General features: G+C 40.6%; 1 protein-coding gene across 1 annotated transcript in view; it reads left to right on the top strand.

Moving 5' to 3' along the window:
• Nucleotides 1–23,676, top strand: part of LOC127526661 (catenin alpha-3-like) — a 665,374-nt gene that overhangs the window by 244,544 nt on the left and 397,154 nt on the right. The window contains exon 5 of the mRNA XM_051922616.1: nucleotides 16,536–16,655. Coding sequence (XP_051778576.1) covers nucleotides 16,536–16,655 — 120 coding nt within the window. The remainder of the gene's footprint in view (nucleotides 1–16,535; nucleotides 16,656–23,676) is intronic.

Genomic DNA, 23,676 nt, shown 5'->3' with positions numbered 1-23,676 from the left:
ACCAGTGTGACTTGATGGAAAGGGAATGGCCATTCAGGAACCACAACCATGATGTTGTCCTGGGCACAACAGAAAGTCCATAATAGCAGACAATACAATACAATTTATTTTTATATAGCCCAAAATCACACAAGAAGTGCCACAATGGGCTTAAACGGGCCCTGCCTCTTGACAGCCCCCCAGCCTTGACTCTCTATGAAGACAAGGAAAAACTCCCCCCAGAAAAAACCCTAGTAGGGAAAAAAAATGGAAGAAACCTTAAGCAAGGTAGTTCAGAAAGAGACCTCTTTCCAGGTAGGTTGGGCGTAGAGTGGGTGTCAAAGAGAAGGGGGTCAATACAATATAATACACAGAACAAAACACAAGTATTCCTCAATACAATATAATAGTAAAATAAAAAATATTACAAGTACAGAGCAGAATTTAACAGTAGATGATATCACATAATATGATTTGGACCAAATATGCTATAACACTACTTCCTTTTTCACTCACACATTCAATAGTCATTCTATTTAGCACACAGTCTTAATACATTTAAATTCAAGTTGGCAAAGTATAAGCAATGCAGTTATGTAGAACAAGAATCCATGTCCACAACATGGAGTGCAAGGCAGGAACCAAGGCAAGATGGAGTCCCGGTCTACCCCAAGATGCACAAACACCCTGTGGGCCAATTAAGAGACATTAATAGGCCTGACCTACACACCTCCATTAATCCTTACCTTGTCAAAATTCAAGGCCAGGTTGAAATTATACATAATCTTCAAGTTAAGAATAATTCTTAACATTTTCCAAAATGTAGTTATTCCCAGTTGAGTCTCCTTTTGAATGTCACACTCTTCACTGCTATTTGATTCCTCCTTTAGGAACTATGTGTCTTTGGCCAATCTGTATTGGGAGAACATTGTAAGGTGGCCCTCATTTGCTGTGCAGATAGAGGTCCTGACTTGACCACCGGTAGAGCAGGTGGTATATTTCACACTATTAAAATGTCTCTTTGGTGCAGTAGATAGTGTTGTTGAGCTTGTGTTTCTTTTGCTCAGTCTCCCTCCCGTGTTAGGTGGGTTTTCTCCAGTTTCAGCTTTTTTCCTTATACATGCCAAAGGCAAGTTTTAAATTAATTGCTGACCAGGGCCAGTGCAAATTAGGCATTCACCTAGGGCGCACATCATAACGGGGGGTAAAACCCAGCCATACAGGTTAGCTACTGAACAGTCGTTTGGCGCACTAATAAGCTTTGCCTAGGGCGCAAAATAACCTAGCACTGGCACTGTTGATGACTACAATTAACAGAAAGCATCCTTGTCCAAGGCTGACTCTGGCTGAATAATGTACAGATTGGCTTAGGCCTCCCACAACCATGAACTGTATTAAAGTTTTTGAAATCATGTTACATGACAATGTGGAGTACCACCTTATCGTACAGAAGGGACGATTAAAACTCACAAGTGTGAATGTTGTTAGAGATTGGAGTACTCAAGTTGAACGGGTGTTCACTAAGAGGACATCAGCACCAGAAGACTGTCTAAAACATTGGACTAAATGGGCTGAGAATGTTATATTACATTACATTGACTTTTCCATCCTGAAAAGCCCTGCTGAGAAATACATCTCCATAAGAGAAAGCAGACCACCCTGTCATGTCCTACATGTGATACGGTCAGAGGTACAACAATAGTGGGAGAGATATCTAAGAAAGATCAGGAATGTAGTTTGAAGTAGAATAGACATGAGATGAGAAGAGACAGTGGATGTGTAAGAAAACAGTGATGGTAATGGAAATATAGAGGAAGAGAAAGTGAAGGGAGATCAACACAGAGGTGGATGGATAAAGTAAAAGACAACCTGAAGGAAAAGGGCCTGACTGGCGAGGAGATGCAGGACTGAGCTGTATCCTATGGAGAAGGTTGATCAAGCACATTGAAATGGCAGGCAATTAAAATGCAATTTATAATCTGGAAACAGAACACCAAGCATTATGTACATAGAATTATACATATACAGTCATATGAAAATGTTTGGGAATCCCTCTTAATTCTTTGGATTTTTGTTTATCATTGGCTGAGCTTTCAAAGTAGCAACTTCCTTTTAATATATGCAGCAGTATTTCAGCAGTGACATTAAATTTATCAGATTAACAGAAAATATGCAATATGCATCATAACAAAATTAGACAGATGCATATATTTGGGCACCCCAACAGAGATATTACATCAATACTTAGTTGAGCCTCCTTTTGCAAATATAACAGCCTCTAGACGCCTCCTATAGCCTTTGATGAGTGTCTGGATTCTGGATGGAGGTATTTCTGACCATTCTTCTATACAAAATCTCTCCAGTTCAGTTAAATTTGATGGCTGCCGAGCATGGACAGCCTGCTTCAAATCATCTCATAGATTTTCGATGATATTCAAGTCAAGGGACTGTGGCTGCCATTGCAGAACATTGTACTTCTCCCTCTGCATGAATGTCTTTGTAGATTTCAAACTGTGTTTTGGGTCTTTGTCTTGTTGGAATATCCAACCCCTACGTAACTTCAACTTTGTGACTGATGCTTGAACATTATCCTGAAGAATTTGTTGATATTGGATTGAATTTATCCGACATTCGACTTTAACAAGGGCCCCAGTCCCTGAACTAGCCACACAGCCCCACAGCATAATGGAACTTCCACCAAATTTGACAGTAGGTAGCAGGTGTTTTTCTTGGAATGTGGAGTTCTTCTTCCACCATGCAAAGTGCTTTTTGTTATGACCAAATGACTTATTTTTTGTCTCATCAGTCCAAAGCACTTTGTTCCAAAATGAATTTGGCTTGTCTAAATGAGCATTTGCATACAACAAGCGACTCTGTTTGTGGTGTGAGTGCAGAAAAGGCTTCTTTCTCATCACCCTGCCATACAGATGTTCTTTGTGCAAATTGCGCAGAATTGTAGAACGATGTACAGATACACCATCTGCAGCAAGATGTTCCTGCAGGTCTTTGGAGGTGATCTGTGGGTTGTCTGTAACCATTCTCATAATCCTGTGCATATGCTGCTCCTGTATTTGTCTTGGCCTGCCAGACCTGCTGGATTTAACAGCAACTGTGCCTGTGGCCTTCCATTTCCTGATTCCATTCCTTACAGTTGAAACTGACACTTTAAACCTCTGAGATAGCTTTTTGTAGCCTTCCCCTAAAACATGATACTGAACAATCTTTGTTTTCAGATCTTTTGAGAGTTGCTTTGAAGATTCCATGCTGTCACTCTTCAGAGGAGAGTCAAAGGGAAGCACAACTTGCAATTGACCACCTTAAATGCCTTTTCTCATGATTGGACACACCTGTTTATGAAGTTCAAGGCTTAACGAGCTAATCCAACCAATTTGGTGTTGCAAGTAATCAGCATTGAGCAGTGACAAGCATTCAAATCAGCAAAATTACAAGGGGACCCACATGTTTGCACAGCCAGTTTTTCACATCTGATTTAATTTCATACAACTAAATACTGCTTCACTAAAAATCTTTGTTTGAAAAACACCCCAGTACTCAGATGTTCCTAGGAAATGAAAGACATACCACTGTTATCTTTTTTTGTTGAAATAGAGTAAATTATTATGCAGACTGAGAGGGGTTCCCAAACTTTTTTATATTACTGTAAATTACAGATAATGAGACTGAGAGCAGTTGCTTTTTCAGGCTTCTTCTTCTTCTTTTGGCTGCTCCCATTATGGGTTGCCACAGCGGATCATCTTCTTCCATATCTTCCTGTCCTGTTCATCTTGTTCTGTTACACCCATCACCTGCATGTCGTCTCTCACCAGTTCCAAAAACCTCCTCTTTTCCTCTTCCCTAGCAGCTCTATCCTTAGCATCCTTCTCCCAATATACTTAGCATCTCTCCTCTGCACATGTCCAAACCAATGCAATCTCACCTCTCTGACTGTGTCTCCCAACCGTCCATCTTGAGCTGACCCTCTAATGTCCTCATTTCTAATCCTGTCCATCCTCATCACACCCAGTGCAAATCTTAGCATCTTTAACTCTGCCACCTCCAGCTCTGTCTCCTGCTTTCTGTTCAGTGCCACCGTCTCCAACCCATATAACATAGCTGGTCTCACTACCGTCCTGTAGACCTTCCCTTATCTTTTTCAGACTGAGCATTGCCTATATGTGCAGTGTCTATCTATCTATCTATCTATCTATCTATCTATCTATCTATCTATCTATCTATCTATCTATCTATCTATCTATCTATCTATCTATCTATCTATCTATCTATCTATCTATTAAAATCATAGAACATGGCAAAATCATAGAATCACAGTATTAGGGTCAAATAACACACACTGTTGGACCCACTAAAATAGTAAAAAAACATAATAATCACTAAAAAAAAAAACGTATTATTTGTTCATTCATGATTTGATCTAATACTAGTTTTTAATTTATAACATTCACTAGGAAAAATGTGTAATAATGGGAAAAAAGCAAATGGGGCAATGTACTCTCTAGCAAAACTAAAGAGGCAGCCTAAAATGTAAGATTTGCATAAAATTTGTCCTCCAAGAAATAGATGCATCTGTCCATTTAAAGACCTGTTTTTAGCAATATATTTTAGAAGATCTAATAAATGTAAATGACCACTCATTATTATTATTATTATTATTATTATTAGGGGCACGCAAGGGCACAGTATTTAGCTTCAGTCCCACACTTTATGCTACCAAGATTTAGATGATAATGATGGCACGTTTTATGATTAGAATTACTATTACTGGTCCTGCAGTGAACTAGCACCTTATCCAGTGTCAGTTGCTGTCCTGTGTCTGCTCCTGCTAAGGTATCCACCAGCACCCTCTGCCACTGAACTGGATTAAGTCGATTTTAATTTTTTCTATTCTTTTCATGATGATGGTGAAGATAATTACTGGCTCTGGACTGGCATCCCCATCCTGGTTTGATTCCTGCCTTGCCCCTGATTCTTTCAGCATAGATGCAGCTTTAAAGTAGATTGCATGTGAATTAATAATTGTATGTTTTTTTATGCCAGTGATGGTAATAGTAGGTTAAAAAATGGATGTTTATATTATTAAAATGATGATCCATCCATCCATTTCCTTAACCCAGGGAAAGGTTGTAGAGCAGATAGAACCCTTCGGGCAAAAGGAAGGAACAATCCCTGGACAGAATGCCAGTCCATCACAGAGTAAATGCACAACAACCCCAACACACACACACACACACACAAGGGGTCAGTTTACCAGTGGCAGCTTACTTAATCGGCATGTCTTTTGGACTGTGGGAGAAAACTGGAGCATGTGTTAGAAACCCAAAGGAAGAACATTCTAACTCCATGCAGAGAGCATCCTGGATGTTAGCCCCCTTCTCTGTACTGTGCATCTCTTACAATGATAACGATGATGATTATGATAATTCTGATCCTGCAGCGGTCTGTTGTCCCTTGTGGGGATTGATGCCAGGAAAGGCCGTGCCACCTAAACTGAATTTAGTGGGTCTGAGAATGCTACATTTTGTTATGCTGCTATTATCACAAGCTCCTCTGAAGGAGAGGCCATGTTTTATGCATAACATTCTTGTGGTTTGTGCAAATTTTATTGTCGTATGCAGATAGTAAAACTGAAACCTGGTTCTCAAGTTGCTTTTTAGAGATGAAGTTATATTTTACAGACTTTATTGAAGCAGCTTACGAGAAACATAAAAAGGCAATGCGTAGAATAAGCAGGGACATTAATTTGGAATTAACTGTAAGGAACCTTGCAGCGTGGCACAGTGCTGCTTCATATTTCTTGGGACTTGGATTTGATTCGCTCTGTCCCTTTCTGGGTGGACGTTTCTTCCTATCACCATGTAAGTTGTCTTTCAGTCTAGGTTGGGTGGATTCACAGTTCTAAGTGTGACTGGCACCCTATCCTGTGACAGACGTTGCCATAACTGGCTCTTATCTCCCTACAGTTGATTCAGAAAGTATTCAAACCCCTTTACTTCTTACACATTATTGTAGTGTAGATTGAATTTCAATGGATACATTTGCCATTTCTGCCCATCGATCTGCACTCAATAACCTATAATGACAGAGTTCAAACATGTTCTCAGAGAAGTCTGCAAATTTATTAAAAATCAAAAACTGAAATATCTCATTCATACAGTTAGGTCCATAAATATTTGGACAGAGACAACTTTTTTCTAATATTGGTTCTGTACATTACCACAATGAATTTTAAATGAAACAACTCAGATGCAGATGAAGTGCAGATTTTCAGCTTTAATTCAGTGGGGTGAACAAAACGATTGCATAAAAATGTGAGGCAACTAAAGCAGTGGGTAGCACTGCTGCCTCGCAGTAAGGAGACCTGGGTTCGCTTCCCGGGTCCTCCCTGCGTGGAGTCTGCATGTTCTCCCCGTGTCTGTGTGAGTTTCCTCCCACAGTCCAGAGACATGCAGGTTAGGTGCATTGGCGATCCAAAATTGTCCCCCAGTGTGTGCTTGATGTGTGGGTATGGCACCCTGCCCAGGGTTTGTTTCCTGCCTTGTGCCCTGTGCTGGCTGGGATTGGCTCCAGTAGAGCCCCATGACCTTGTAGTTCGGATATAGGGTGGTGTGTGGGTGTGTTTGTGTGTGTCCTGCAGTGGGTTGGCACCCTGCCCAGGATTGGTTCCTGCCTTGTGCCCTTTGTTGGCTGGGATTGGCTCCGGCAGACCCTCCGGGTTGGAAAATGGATGGATATATATATATATATATATATATATATATATATATATATATATATATATATAGATACAGATATTTATTCATATATTTTTTGTTGGTTGGAGTTCATTTAAGGGGACAGGGTTGAAAACCAATAATGCTAATTCATGTATCCTTGAGACAATAGAAAATTGAAAATTAATTAACAAACAATACCATCTTAATAAATTTCATAATATAAAGTAAAATACAAGCAAAAACAAAACAGAATTTATAAAAGAATCTGAAAATTTGCATGTAAATAAAAACAAGCAGACTAATAGAAAAAGAAATAAGCTTGAAGCAGAGCAATTAGCCCAACATAGCTTACACGCTCCTAATGTCTGCTGCGTAACACCTACACATCACTTTATAGTCTACCCTCACCAAATCCCTCAGCTACATGTCTCAAATACTTATGAGAATGAATAGCATTATGACAGACCTCCTATTAAGGACCATGAGGCCTAGCCAATCCCACTGTGTTGAGTTCACTGACCCAGCCAGTTATACCTCTGTTGAAAGAGAAGCAGACATATTAGAACTGGTCAGGTCATCTGACACGCACACCCTTATTTATGTATCCCAACTTCTTATGCTCATTTAGTACGAGACAATTATGAGTGATATTGGTTTCTGCATGCAGTATGTATACATTCTTGTTTATCATGGCACTGGAGAGTGGTGACATGTTGCATGTTGGCCAGACATGTTAACACAAATTTCACTTGTCACATAACAATATGACTCCTACTACTAGCATGATTACTACTAGAAGTGATAACCATCCCTCACTCTAACACACACTGGTAATTTAAGGTTGTCCACTGATGTGTTTATGATGTGGGTGAATAAGAAGCTGAAATGCAACCCTGAAACTGATAAAATAGGTTTATAAAACAAACGAATGAATGGACAATATAAAGATTACAAGGAACACTTTAAGAGACTTTTCCTTTCAGGTCAGACCAGGTCAGGTTGGGGAGCATGTACTGGTACAGCATGTTGCTGCACCCACCACACCCCCCAGGCAGACACGTGGTCCAGTCCCACCCCCCGGAAATGACCATCTTATCTGCCGCAGCCAGGTGTTACATGGGTGTCCCCTTGGCCTGGTCCAGCTGCTCAGGTTCTCAGCAATGAGGATACTGGGAGCCAGATCACCCTCAGGTAATGACACCACATAGCCGTAGTGCCATGACTTAAATCTCCCTCACAATACAGGTAATGTGCCTCATTCAGGACTCCATATAGTGAAACAGGAAGCAGCAAGACTCTAAAGACTTGGACCTTCATCCTTTTACAGAGCACCGCACACCCCTTCCAGCCATCTCATGACCCCCCATGCTCTCCCAGTCCATCTACTGACTTCATGGGAAGAGTCACCCGAGACATGAATGTCACTGCCGAGGTAAGTAAACCTCTCGACGTGGTCGAGACACAGACAGACAGACTTCTTGATGGCTGTGCGCAAGAGGCTTTTATCAGGACACTCACAAGTCTAGACACTCAGACTCCTTGCTCAGTCTCTCAGGAGCCCCGGTCAGAACCTCTATTTACAATTTCCTTTTAAATGCACCAATTACTGGATACTGTATTTCCTTGAGGACTTGCATCTCCATTGTCTATTTCCTTACCCTTTGTAGTTATTTTGAACATTCATGGCACTTAATCTCATTTCAGAGTTGTGGTGGGGCCTATCCTGCCAGCAGTAAACTGGGTGTCAGGCCACTGCAGGGCCAATTAATGCTCACATACCAGAGACAATTTAAAGTCTCCATTGAACGTAAACTGCAGGTCTTTGTGCTAAATCCACTTGATCTACGACTGAGCACAGATTTGAATCCAGGACACTGGATTCATGAAGCAGCAACAGTAACCACTGCGCTACCCTCTGTTTTAAGCATTTAGCTCAAACAAATTGGACAGCCCCACCATATTAAGGTAAAACTGAATTGTGCACTATGTAAATTTATTCACTTCAGACCTAAATAAAGTGACAGATGTTACCATTAATATTACAACATAACAAGGAGAGTTTCATTTTTAATAACATACATGTAGATGGATACTTTAGTTCCTCTTTTTTGTGCCTAAAACACAATGGTCAGTGATGGAGTAGCAGGCTTTTAATACAGGCTGCCTGGGCCACAGTCTTCAGCTCAATTAGAGAGTTTTTTCACAAAGATCTGACATTTCAGTGGGAGACATGTAGAAACAGGCCAGCTGCCTCTATTACCATAAGGAGCACCTTTCTTGTCATCTTCTTCTTGTTAGGTGTCTTCTGGCAAGCTGCAAATTAATAGCCATCATATGTCTGAAAAGCATCAGCTGAGCTCAGGCTTTGTGCCATTGAGATAATGGACACTCGCAGAGGTGAAGTGAGCAAATTGCAGTTGGGAAAAAATATGATTCTTAGGATTACATGTACTGGAGGAGAAGCAGACTTAGGAAAATCAATCCATTTCCTGAAGCAAGAGATACCAATTAACCTAATGGGCACTGCAGTGAGATAAAGGAGCAAACTGTAGTTGGGTCAAGTTTATTGTCATGTGTATGTAGTACAAAGAAATTCACACTTGTAGAAGAGCTGAGGAAAATATAATATAAGTAAAAGTAAATAAATAACTAAAAAGTTTACGAAGTATGCAACATGTAATATAAAACAATACAATATAATATAACATAATATAATACAAGGTATAATAATATATCCATCCATCCATCCTTCCATCCATTATCCAACCCGCTATGTCCTAACACAGGATCATGGGGATAATAATATATACATATATAATATATTACCTGTCCCCACAGCTCCGCCCACATAGTAGTGAAACTGTAATGTAATTCTGGCCAAGCCGAAGGTAGGTACGCTCAAATGTCAAACATTGCCACTGTATCTTATCGTGTTCAGCTCTGACGGGAGAGCGTCCCCTGCGTGGGGAGAAGAGCATGTGGCCGTGATATCTCTACCAACGATCAGCTACTTTCTAAAACACATCTAGCTCTGATTTCTCTCTCAAAAACGTCAAATGTTACTCCTTAACAGTCTGTAGATAATAATGTCTGTTGAATACCCAGGTAAGTGGAGACAAGGTGTGCTCCAACACGTGGCGAGAGGTAGAGCGACTCCAACGGAGGCTTGAGCATGACTGAGGGGGGCAGGGCCCTCCCCTCGGCCTGCAGCCTCTCTCTCAGATTTGCGCAATTAAATCGGTGCCGCAAATGAACTAATATACTTGGTGCAATGAGAGAAGTCACAAAATCAACCGGAATGTTCAAGCAAATTATAGAAAATAAACATCTAAATCCGGTAAGTAGTTCTTATGTGAAAAGCAGACAGACATACAAACAGACAGACATTGGATATTTATATATAGTGTATCATCCCAGCCAGGTTGAAGCCTTTTTTTTGACTGACTGTTAGGTCCGATTGAGGGAGGGTGGAGTACAGCACCGAAGACTGACAGCGGGGTATTGATTGAGGCGGTAAGGGGGGGCAGGGCCCGGGATGGGAGGAGGGGTTGGAGAGGGTGCTTAAAAAGGGGGAGACTTTACTATGTTCTGTCTGTTTTTTTTACTTCTTCTCTTTTCGAGCCTGACGCGGAGGTCGCTACAATATATATATATACAGTACTGTGCAAAAGTTTTAGGCAGGTGTGAAAAAATGCTGTAAACAAAGAATGCTTTCAAAAATGGAAGTGTTAATCATTTATTTTCATCAATCAACAAAATGCAGTGAATGAACACAAGAGAAATCTAAATCAAATCAATATTTGGTGTGACCACCCTTTGCCTTCAAAACAGCATCAATTCTTTTAGGTACACTTGCACATAGTTTTTGAAGGAACTCGGCTGGTAGGTTGTTCCAAACATCTTGGAGAACTAACCACAGATCTTCTGTGGATGTAGGCTTCCTCATATCTTTCTGTCTCTTCATGTAATCCCAGACACACTTGATGATGTTGAGATCAGGGCTCTGTGGGGGCCATACCATCACTTCCAGGAGTTCTTGTTCTTCTTTATGCTGAAGATAGTTCTTAATGACTTTGGCTGTATGTTTGGGGTCGTTGTCCTGCTGCAGAATAAATTTGGGGCCAATCATACGCCTCCCTGATGGTATTGCATGATGGATAAGTATCTGCCTGTATTTCTCAGCATTGAGAACACCATTAATCCTAACCAAATCTCCAACTCTATTTGCAGAAATGCAGCCCCAGATGTTCAAGGATCCTCCACCATGCTTCACTGTTGCCTGCAGACACTCATTATTGTACCGCTGTCCAGCCCTTCGACGAACAAACTGCCTTCTGCTGAAGCCAAATATTTCAAATTTCAGGACTCCATATCCACATCAATTCATCCATTCATCAGTTTATTATAAAGCCTGCCTGACCCTGTTTAGGATAATGGAAACCAGAAACTATCCCAGCAGCTCTGTGTGCAAGGCAGGAACCATCTGATCACTGCATCCTATCACAGGGCATAAACACACACATGCCCACTCACAACAGATTGATTTAGAGGTGCCTGTTAATGTAAGAGTCATACATTTGGGGTCTGATATGGGGATCTGTATGTGAGGACATTTTATTGCATCCCTTATGGCTAGAAGGCTATAAAAGAGAGTGAACCCCCATTTGTGAAAGAAGGAGCTCAAAAATCCAGACCAGGCCTTGTTATTGTGCCACCGTGTGCCGTTTTTATTTAAAGTTTCAGTTTGTTATTGAATGGGGTGGCCCGGTTGGCACTCCAGCATTTCTCCATTCCAGTTTTTGTACCTCACAGGATCATACGTGATGTTATAAATTACTCAGTGCTGATTACTAAGCTTGCAAAAAATACTGTAATAGAATATAGTATGCTCTTGACATGCAGGACTGGAAGGTGGTGGTCTACACACACTTCTACTGTCTAGGCAGGGTGAGATGAGGGTCTGGGAACAGGCTGAGCAGATTTAAATAACTGAATGGCAGTCATCTACTGTCTTTAAATTAGGAATGTTTGAGAAAGAGGTGCAGATTTTCTTTGGAAACGAAGAAATCAAAACTCCACACAGGCATTGCTTTATTTATTTGTTCAATAAACAAGCCCATTATTTGGATGATCTTCTGGTAGTGTAATCAAGAGGACTTCAATTCCCAGTATTCAGCAAGAGTGTGCAGGGGCTGATGGGAGATCAGTGTATGCCTTTAAAGAAGCTGGCATTCAAGATCAGACTTCAGCAGGAAACTAAATGATCCAGGCAAAGCTGCAGAGACCTTTAACAGATGGCCTTTCAGTTATGTACATCATGGAAAGCAGCTTTTCAATGTAACGCTGGTGTGGTTTTTGATTTGTGGACTGCAAATCAAATTATAATGCATGTATTGCATATGCCAAAGATATTTATGTCTTAACTGATAACATTCTCCATTTTGCTCCAGGGGCATTGTACAATGGCTGACCCTGAGATCTAACCCCCCACCAAAGGTCATGCGAAAAGACAATTTCCCCTCGGGGATTAAGAAAGTATATCAAATCAAAAGAAATATTTAAATTATTGTATGTTCTGCAGAACCAGAGTAAGATTTTTGCATTCAGACAACAGGATTCCACCGATTATCATGGGATATATCACACACTGACAGACAAGTCAATTAGTAAAGACATGCCGAGGTAGAAATAATTTAACGTATGGTATAAACACTGGAGTCTCCAAATGTTTTATAATTATTATGTTAATGCCACAGTAGCTGTCCCTACTAATTTCACAGTCTCTGAAAAATCAGTTATTTGAATAGTTTGTTTTCAGAGGGGAGGCAGGTGGGGTTTAGGACGGGGGTCCATCCCACCTCCTCTATTGTAAGAGGGGGTCCCATGAATTTGGCACTCTGCCTGTGGGTGTGGCTTATGTTTTGCAGGTTGCTTATCTGTGTATGATGTAATTTGTCTACTAAGCAATAACATTCTCCAGAGCTAATTAATGGTGTATTCCATAGAAAGCAGATTAAGATCTACGCATTTAGCCAGCACTGGCGCATTAAGCCCCGCAGACTGCCAAGGGGTATTTTGCACACCGTGACTGCCATGGTTAACCGTTTCTCATCATATATGAAAACTTTACACAAAACCCCCTACCACTTACTACCCTGGAGCTACTTTGTGTCAGTCTCTGGTCATGAAACACAGACAATGGCAGGCCCCAGCTTTCTCCTTACACAGCCATTATTATACTGGCTTCCATTCACAACCACTGCAGACATTTAATTTGAGGATGTGGGAATTTTTTTCCGATAATAATCGACAGCTTGACATACACAATAGTAAAAGAAACAGGGGGCTGGGCAGTCGACTCCATGAGCGTAGCTACTACTGTAATTTACTCCATCTGAAACAGACAGCAATTTTTTCTAATTTGCTTTGTGTCAGATAAGGCAGTCAGGTGTCATCTTCTGTGCCTACCGCTTTCAATTTGTTGCCCTCCATATCTGCATTGCAGGCTATCCTTTGATGTGACTCTCCTTGTTCTTTACATGCTCCTCTTCCGGCAGAGACATATCCACTTGCTGATTGCTCCCACAATCACCTCTCTCCTCTCTTAGAGCCATCACTTAGTTCCTCTCACACTTTGACGCATGAATAGATCAAAAACAATGAGACCTGAAATACTGCAGGAGAATATTGATGACGCATTTAGCCACATAGCTCACTGAAGACTCCATCCTCTGTCCCAGGGCCTTCTCATTCCAACCCCACTATACCATCAAAATAAATAAAGCTTATAGAGGGATATTCACTCGAAAGAGGCCCTGAATATTCTGTTGTAACTCTCATTAGGATGAAGCAATCTGAACCAAAAAAATATGCTGTATACCTTGACGTATGTGTAATTGATTGCATTACATGTGATGCTGGAAGTGGTTTCTGTTTTCTGCCAGACACATTTCGACGTGGCGCTCCACGTTCCTGAACGTCTTGGCAAGTGTCTCGGGGGGAAACAGCAGCAATTTCATGTCGGATGTTTTCCTTCAAATCTTCCAAAGTGCGAGGCTTGTTCCAGTAGACTTTTCCTTTGAGCATACCCCAAAGGAAGAAGTCTGGTATGTCAGATCCGGCGACCATGGTGGCCAAAGCCCCTTTTAAATTACCCTGTTGCCGAAGAAAGACTCAATTTCTGCCACGTTCCTTACCAATGTGTGATACGTTGCTCCATCTTGTTGGAAGTAACCTTCCATTAACTCATGATCATCCAGTTGATTCTGACATCTCTTAAATGAATTGGTGACCCAATAGGTTTGCACCATGAAGACATGCTGCTCAATGCTGTACACTACTATCCTGATGAGAAGTCGAGTGACTGAGTGAAGGGGTATGGGCCGTATGCACACAGAAGTTGCATTAAACGTCTCGACAGCTGTCCAGCACCTAACTCATCGCTCCAATGCAGCGGCATCCCAGCTTGTTCAAAGCTCCACATACTGAGGAGCACATTGCACATTGTTTGGTTCAGATTGCTTCATCATAGTGAGAGCTATTACAGAATATTCGGGGCCTCTTTCGAGTGAATCTCCCTTTATAACAATGAAAGTACAGTATTACACCAGTAATACTGCAGTGGGCTAGCGTTCTGCCCAGGGTTGATCAAAGCTTTGCATGCTGTGTTGCTGAGATGGTCTCTAGTTCCCCATGACTTACAGTCTGATTGAGCAGATTTGATAATGTTATGTTAGCTGCAGGTCAGTATGGGTAAAGCAATGCAAGGGCAATTATGAGGTGCCAAGTTTGCTAGTCGCGCTTTTTTAAGGGTGGAAGTCATTGGCTACTCACTTTGCTTATTGTAAACTGAAGGGGGGACTTAAATGACCCCTAAAGAGTAATAAGCTCAGGTTTGGAACAAATGTCCTGGATGAGCCAAAAGAACATTATACCTCAGCTCAGACTAGCATTAATAATGATGGTCAACTGAGAATTCGCAAGGAATTTGTGGTTTTCTGAGCATTCAGGAGGTTGCACTGTGACAATATATATAGTGGATTCAGCAAGCATTCAGACTCCTTCACTTTCTGCGCGCTGCTATAGAGTTCATTTTAAATGGATACATTTGTCATTTTTATCCATCAATCTACAGTCAATAAATGACAAAGTGAAAACATGTTTACAGAAAGGTCTGCACAATTATTTAAAATCACAAACTGAACTTTCTCATTTCTGTAAGTGTCCAGAGACTCTTTGCTGTGACACTCCAGATTGTGGTGAGGTGTATCCCGTTTGCTTTAACTCTCCCTGAGATGTGCCTTGAACTTGATTTGGATCTACCATCATTTAGGAAGGCACATATCTGTGTAAATAAACTCCCATAATTCACACTGCATGCAAATACAGTATATAAATCAGACCTCTGGAGCTCTGCCTGAATAAAATAGTGGTGATGCAAAGATCAAGGCAAGGGTATGAAACAATTTCTAAAGATGTGGGTGCTCCCAGTAGCACAGTGGTCTCTATAATTGTAAAAAGGAAGAAGTTTGGAACCACCAGGATACTTCCTAGAGTTGGTCACCCAGCCAAACTGAGTAATCAAGCAAGAACGGCCTCGGTCAGGGAGGTGACCAAGAACCCAATGGTCACTCTAATTGAGCTTCAGGAGTCCTCTGTTGAAATAGGAGAATCTGCTGGAAGGAGAACAATCACGCGTTTATGGAAGAGTGGCTAGACAGAAACCACTCTTGAATAAAAGGCATATGACAGTTTAGAGGACTCGGAGAGTATGAGAGAAAATAGTCTGTCATCTTATGTGACAAAATTGAGCAGAACTCCAAGCATTATGGTTGGTGAAGAACAGGCACTGCCCTTCACCTACCTAATACCATCTCTGTGGTGAAAAATGGTGGTAGCAGCATCATGCTGTGGGGGTGCTTCTCAGTGGCAGGGACAGGGAGGCTGGTCAGAATTAAGGAAAGGATGAATGCAGTCCAATTCAGAGAGGTCCTTGAAGAAAACCTGCTCCAGAGTGCATACAACCTCAGACTCGGGTGATGTTTCATCTTTCATCATGACAATGACCCGAAGCATATAGCCAAGACAATGCTGGAATGGCTTTGAGACAAGTCTGTGACTGTCCTTGAGTGGCCCAGCCAAAGCTCAGACTTTAACCCATAGCACATCTGTGAAGAGACCTTAAGATGGCAGTTTACAGACACTTCTCATCCAATCTACCAGAGTTTGATAGGATCAGCCAGGAAGAATGGGATAAACTGCCCAAATCCAGGAATGCAAAGCTTGTAGAGTTTACCCAAGAAGACTTGAAGCTGTAATTGCTGCCAAAAGGGCTTCTACAAAGTACTGAGTGAAAGGTCTGAATGGTTATATGAAAGTGAGATTTCAGTGTTTGATTTTTAATACATTTGCAGACCTTTTAGAAAATGTGTTTCACTTTGTCATTATGGGTTACTGAATTTAGAGTGATTAGCAAATATGGCAAACTCCTCCATAAAAGTTAAACTTACAACACAATAAAATGTGCAGAAAGTGAAGGGGTCTGAATACTTTCTGAATTCACTGCATATATTATGGGATACCACACAGGCAAACAAACTGAATATCCATCCATCCATTTTCCAACCCGCTGAATCCGAACACAGGGTCACGGGGCAAACTGAATATATAAAGTAAAATTATGAATTTTAATGTTGATTCTCAGTATTTAAAGTTATTTTATTTCAGGGTCAGAGGCAGTAACTAATCCTGGCAACATTACACACAAAGCAGGAACCAAAACTGTATGAGGGCAACAGATCATTCTAATTATGTTCTGATGTACAGGTGCAAAGAACCTTTGAAGTGATGAGAGTCGCATCGAGCCACCCAGAGCTGAGAAAGACATACCAGAAATTCAGAAGCGAGTTAGAGCTGCTAGACAAGCTTGCTCAACGTCGTCAACTGGTAAGACAAACCCAATGGCTTTAATGACAAGAGAACTGTTTCTTGTTTTGAGCTCTGCACTTGTGTAGATATTTTGTTGTGCATTTGTATTTGTGATCAAGGAAAAGTTTTGTATTCAGATAAGTTTGTATTTTATGATACCTGCATCAGATGAACCACAGTGTAAGTTTATGGTTTGATTAATTCATTAATTGATTGATTGGACAGACAGACAGACAGACAGACAGACAGACAGACAGACAGACAGACAGACAGACAGACAGACAGACAGACAGACAGACAGACAGATAGATAGATAGATAGATAGATAGATAGATAGATAGATAGATAGATAGATAGATAGATAGAACTTTATTTGTCCCCAGTTATCTAACAAGTTAGTAAATTCATTGACCAATTGATTAATTATTCATTTTATATATTTCTTTATTTTCATTGTCATATTTTGGCTGTTGATGTGGCATATAATTGAAGCAATCCCATATTGCCTTGAATGATGTTTCCATCAGAACATGTGATTGTATAATTCAGCAGATATGTAATAACAGTATATTAGTGTACCCAGAATCATTGTTTATAATTAAAAAAAAAAAAACACACAACATTTTCATTCTCCAGCTCAAGCTGGCTGGGGGATGCCTGTGTCTATGCTGGCAGCAATGCAGAAAGTCACTGTGGATAGAGCACCAATCTTATCAAATCGCCAGTTTGGAACTGCAATCAGCATTTCCATTTCCATTATCATTCATTCACTCAACAGGCACTTTTATCCAAAGCAACTTACAAAAGAGGTAGTTATAATCAAGTAAACATAAGTCTGGAGATTGTTTGAAATAAGGGTTACAGGACAAGGTGGCAAAATTGGTCACCAGAAGTAAAGAGCTCTGAAGAACACAGAAGAATACAAGACTGCACTCTGAAAAATAAAGGTTCTTTAATGGTTGTATATTATTCTGGGTGGTTCTTCATAGCTCCTTTGCTGGACAAAGCACAATTTCATTCTGGGAAGGGTTCTTTGCATATGAAGTTGATTCTTTGTGCTTTGATAAACTTCCTAATATGTAGTAAAAATGTTTAATGTAGGTTGGCTGCAGGATACTAACATATTAAGCCTGTGTTACTGGACATATGTAGCAAGGGTTCTTTTAAGATGATGAGCCATTAGTATTTCACAAACGTGTTACCATCTATACATGGTTTTTCATTGTATGGCACCTGTTGATGATCAAACTAATGAAAGGTTCCTTCATGGAAACTTCATGTGAATGGGTCTTTTGATAATTAAAAATGGTTCTCCTATGGCAATGCTCTTTAAAACCACTCTGGCATCTTTACTTTACTTTCTTAGCTACTTAGAACCTTGCATCAACGCCATAAACAAATATCCCAAAATAAAAATATTGTCCAGAATGTTCTCCAAACATTACAGGGTATCCTCCAAATGCTTCTTAAACAGAGTGAGGGAGTCAGCAGTCCAGATGAAGATGAGCAGCTCATTCCACCAGCTGGGAAGCTACACATGAAAATTGTCTGGATGGAGATGTGATGTCACATTGAAGTAGATTCACCAGTTGTCATTCAGTAGCAGACCTAAGAAGGAGCATAGGGCCTCATGAGTGTCCCCACATATTTAGGTGCTGATCCATTGACTTGTTCTTCTTTCGGCTGCTCCTGTTAGGGGTTGCCACAGCGGATCATCTTGTTACATATGTTCCTGTCCTCTACATCTTGCTCTCTTACACCCATCCGGGACTCGACCGATCTGGTATGGAAATTTGTATTGTAATTGTAATATTACACCGGTGCTGGTTCATTGACTACTTACAGTATAGGTGTGCTACTACATAGAGTCAGTGTAGTGAACTGAAAACAGGAATCGTGTGTGCCCATCTCATCTTTTTGAACGCAATATGTGCTAATGCATTTTGAATCATCTGCAGCATGTTGATAACACATGCAGGTTCCCTTGACAGTAAAGAGTTGTAGTTATCCAGATGTTACAGAACCAATGCCTGGAGCAGAAGTTTGGTGGAATGCTCCTTCAGATACACGCTGATTTTGAAGATACTATACAGAATGAATCTGTCTGGATGAGACAGTTGCAATGTGATCAGTGAAGGATAGTTGGTTATTGGTCATCATCTCAAGGTTACGTACTAGTCTGTTAGGTGTTACTGATAATGAGCTACGCTTTACAGTGAAAGCATACTAAAATCAACCTAAGAGTTTGGGAGGAAACCTGGAGTACTTTGGGGAAATCCCCACAGAGACATTGGGAAATGTGAAGGTTCCACAGATCCTGTAGCCACATATGGAATCCAATCTGCCAGTGAAGCAGTGGCTGAAACCTTTTCTTCTTCTTGTATTTCTTCTTTTGGCTGCTCCCATTAGGGGTTGCCACAGCGGATCACCTTTTTCCATATCTTCTTGTCCTCTACATTTTGCTCTGTTACATCCATCACCTGCATGTCCTCTCTCACCACATCTATAAACCTTCTCTTAGATCTTCCTCTTGCCCTGCAGTTCTATCCTTAGCACCCTTTTCCCAATATACCCAGCATCTCTCCTCTGCACATGTCCAGACCAATGCAATCTCGCCTCTCTGACTTTCCCAACCGTCCAACCTGAGCTGACCCTCTAATGTCCTCATTTCTAATCCTGTTCATCCTCATCACACCCAATGCAAATCTTAGCATCTTTAACTCTGCCACCTCCAGCTGTGTCTCCTGCTTTCTGGTCAGTGCCACCGTCTCCAACACATATAACATAGTTGGTCTCACTACCGTCCTGTAGACCTTCCCTTTCACTCTTGCTGATACCCGTCTGTCACAAATCACTCCCGACACTCTTCTCCACTCACTCCAGCCTGCCTGCACTCTCTTTTTCACCTCTCTTCCACAATCCTCATTACTCTGTACTGTTGATCCCAAGTATTTAAACTCTTCCACCTTCATCAACTGTACTTCCTGCAACCTCACCATTCCATTGACCTTCCTCTCATTCACATGCATGTATTCTGCCTTGTTCCTACTGACCTTCATTCCTCTCCTCTCATATCTCCACCTCTCCAGGGTCTCCTCGACCTGCTCCCTACTCTTGTGACAGTTCACAATGTCATCAGCAAACATCATAGTCCACGGGGACTCCTGTCTAATCTCGTCTGTCAACCTGTCCATCACCATTGCAAATAAGAAAGGGCTCAGAGACGATCCCTGATGTAATCCCACCCTCCCCGTTGAATGCTGAAATCTCTGTGCCACTAAAAATATATTAATGCAAATATCATTGCTGTCACCTTTAATACTTCATTGGTGGCAGTAACATGAAGAGATTTGCAGACTTTTTCTGCTTATTTTCTCAATTTTTTACCAAAAATGATGATGCTTTTAGTTTAAGAAGAAGCTGCATATATTTTGGGGAGAGTTCTATGTGGATTCATGGAAGGAAATTTTCCTTATGATTCCAGTGGGGACATATTTGGTGTGTGGGAAGTCTGCATAATATTCCACAGTAAATTTCTGACACTTTTATGGCTTCATTTATACTTTTTTATTCAGGATGCCATTACCTCCTGTTTATAGGACTAATAAATTGTAAGTATTTGCATATGCAATTACTTTTCATTTTTAAGAGGAGAACATAACATCTCTGGATGGATATTAAAATGGCCATCATCTGGGGGTACTGGTTTAGAACCAAAGTGTTTTTACAGCATTCTGTAAAGCTCCTGCAGATGAACATGAACATGTGTTTAAGCGAATTCATTTAGACATTGGGCATTGCCCGTCTAGTTCTGTATCGTGAAGAACTGATATAGGCAAACTGTATGTACATATTATTTATTCATTTACATTGTTGTATAGTCAATTACTTGTTTATTTATATATTAATATCATGCCTTATATATAAAATCATATATATATAGTGCCTTCAGAAAGTATTCAGACCCCTTCACTTTTTTACATTTTATTATACTGGAGCATTGTGCTGAAGTTATTTTAATTCATTTTTCCCCACACCCTACAAAGCAACACTCAATACCCCAGAATGACAACATGAAAACAGAATTTTAGACATTTCTGAAAATATATTTAAAAAATGAAATACTACATTGAACCCATTTCTCAGAACCTTTGCTTTGACATTTGAAATTTGTCTCACGTGTATCCCATTCAATTGATTGTCATTGGAATGTTTCCATACCCTGTTGTCGAGTCCACTGGTGGTCAATTCAATTGACTTTTCTATAGAAGGTGTCACAGCTGAGCAAACACCAAACCATGAGGCCGAAGGAATTGCTTGAAGAGTTTAAAGACAGGATTGTGTCAAGGCACCGATCTGGGGAAGACTACACAAAATGTCTGCAGCATTGAATGTTCCCAAGAGTACAGCAGATTCCATAAATCTTAAATGGAATAAATTTGGAACAACCACAACTCTTTCTAGAGCTGGCAAACCTGCCAAACTAAACAACTGGGGGTAAAGGGCCTTGGTTAGAGAGGTAGCCAAAAACCCAATGGTCACTCTGGCTGAATTCCAGAGAACTTCTGAGAAAATGAGGGAAATTTCCAGAAGGACAACCACCACTTTAACACTCCACTAATGTGGTTTTATGGCAGAGTGACCAGACGACACAATAAAGCTCATTTGGAGTTTGGAAAAATGCACCTAAAGGACTCTCAGATAATGAGAAACAAAATTCTCTCATCTGATAAAACCAATATTAAACTGGCTTCAATTCTAAGTGACAAGTCCGGAGGAAACCAGGCACCGCTCATCATCTGCTTAATACCATTCCAACAGTAAAGCATGCCCTGGAGTTGTTTTTCAGTGGCAGGGACTAGGAAACTAGACAGGGTTGAGGGAAAGCTAAATAGAGCAAAGTACAGAAGTATCATCAGACTGGGCCGAAGGTCCATCATCCTTCAGAACACTGACCCTAAGCACAAAGCATAATCAACATAAGAGTAGCTTAGGGTCCACCATGTGAATGTTCTTGAGTGACCCAACCACAGCCCAGACTTGAACCGAATCAAACATCTCTGGAGTGGTGTGAAAATAGCTGTCCACTGATGGTCTCCATCCAACCTGATAGAGCTTTAGAAGATCTACAGAGGAGAATGGCAGAAAATCATTAACTGTTGAAGTGAAGGAGGAACAACACATTTTGTCTCTTGGCAAAAAGGCTCACCAGTACCTCTACTTACTCAGATATCTAAGGGGATCTCACAATTTTCCATCTCTTCTTACAAACATCTACAGGTACACATTGGAGTTCATCCTTACTGCCTGCATTGCATCCTGGTATAGCACCTGTAGTAAGGAGTATATCATTACTTAGTTAATTAATTATCAGTTTTACCTTCTGCAATGTTAGTAATTAATTAAAACAGTCAACAAGACATTCCCTAAAAGATCCTAAGATAAATGAATGTTGAGTGAGGGTTCTCTGTTTCACTTTCTGCCAGAAATATGAAGAGATCTGTACAATTTGCCAAAGAGATTCTTAAATTGGCAAAAGTCTACATTTGACATTTTCACTTTCTCTGTGGTGGTACAGGTGGTAATAAACTTACCTAGATATGGTTGTTACAGTAAACAGAATAATACAATTATAACAGAATGATAACAGGAAGTAGATATGTGCAAGCATACTGTATATATATATATACGCACAGATAAATAGGTGCAAACTATTACTAACAACACATAAAATAAAATTGTGAAGTTAAGTTTCATTTTTTCACTCCTTTCAAAAAAGGCACATAACTTATGAATTTTTATCGTTTTGTTTATGTGGCTAAGATGGCTACATTTTTTAGCTTGTTATGAAGCTTCATTCATCTCTGCACTAGCTTACCCCACAGTGTACGTGGGTCCGAGTTGATGCTTTGCATGTTCTTACTAGATTTAGGAAGATTTATAAATCAGCTAGAACTTAATCTTCAGAAAGATTATTACCTTTCAGTTACACTTGCGCCAATACTGCAATACATTAGCTGGCTTTGTCCTAATTACTAAATTACAATTAATAGTTCTCAGAATTAAAGTGGGTGTACTTATAGTTCTGGTGTAAGCAATGCTTTGTTTCTTTCCTGGTTGACTTTCTTCAGACATATGGAAAGGGTCTTCAACATGCTTTCTTTGTTTTGTTTTTGGAGATTGTCTCCTTCTTCACCCTTGTCTCACCTTCTAGTTGCGGGTGGTAATGCAGTTTGAGGTTCAAACACATTGTGTTGGTCCTCTTCTGAACAACTGGCAATCAATCAGTAACCATTTTCAACAAATGAACATATGGCCTTTTATATACTGTCTTCATCTGCTCAGGCACCCACAGTTTTGGGTTCATGGTACCCCTTGTCCAACTCCTGTTGCAGACTCTCTTCCATATTTCCAGGCCAGTCCTGCTTAGCTTTTGGAATAGAAGAGTTGCTAAAACTTCATTATGGCTATACCCTATGAGCATTTGGGTCTCTGGTATATAGAAGAAGTTACAGCAAGGTTGAGCTGTGAGCTTGATGGAGGAAGCAAAGAGTAAGGGTAATCTTAGTCATTTTACAGACAGGAATGAATATATTGCAATTGGTTTCTTGGATGACTATTCTTTTAGGTGGACCATTGGTGTAAGCATCTGTCCTTCAATCTCGTCAGCCCTTGAATTATAGCTCTTTGCTTGTGCAGAATGTTTAACTGGTACCATGGCTCTGAGATTGTTAATTTTAGCAGATAAGCCACAGAGGCTACATTCCAAAGAGAGGCCAAGTGAAAAAGAAGCTGATATTAATAGAGTCTGGCAGTGGCTTCATAACCCAGGACTTCTGTTCCTGCCTAAGAAAACAGATAACACAGTCTGTCCTAAACATCTGCTCGGCTCAGGAGCGCAAAGCACTGCACAGGGTGGTAAAGGTGGCACAGAATATTACTGGAACTCAAATGCCTTCTCTTCAGGACATATATAACACTTGCTACCTTAGAGAGACAAACAGGATAATTAAAGACCTCAGCGATCCTGCAGAGCCCA

This window comes from Erpetoichthys calabaricus, chromosome 2 (assembly GCF_900747795.2).
Source record: "Erpetoichthys calabaricus chromosome 2, fErpCal1.3, whole genome shotgun sequence".
NCBI lineage: Eukaryota > Metazoa > Chordata > Cladistia > Polypteriformes > Polypteridae > Erpetoichthys > Erpetoichthys calabaricus.
Note: the sequence above shows the minus strand (reverse complement) of the source record. Positions and strands in the feature narration are given on the sequence as shown.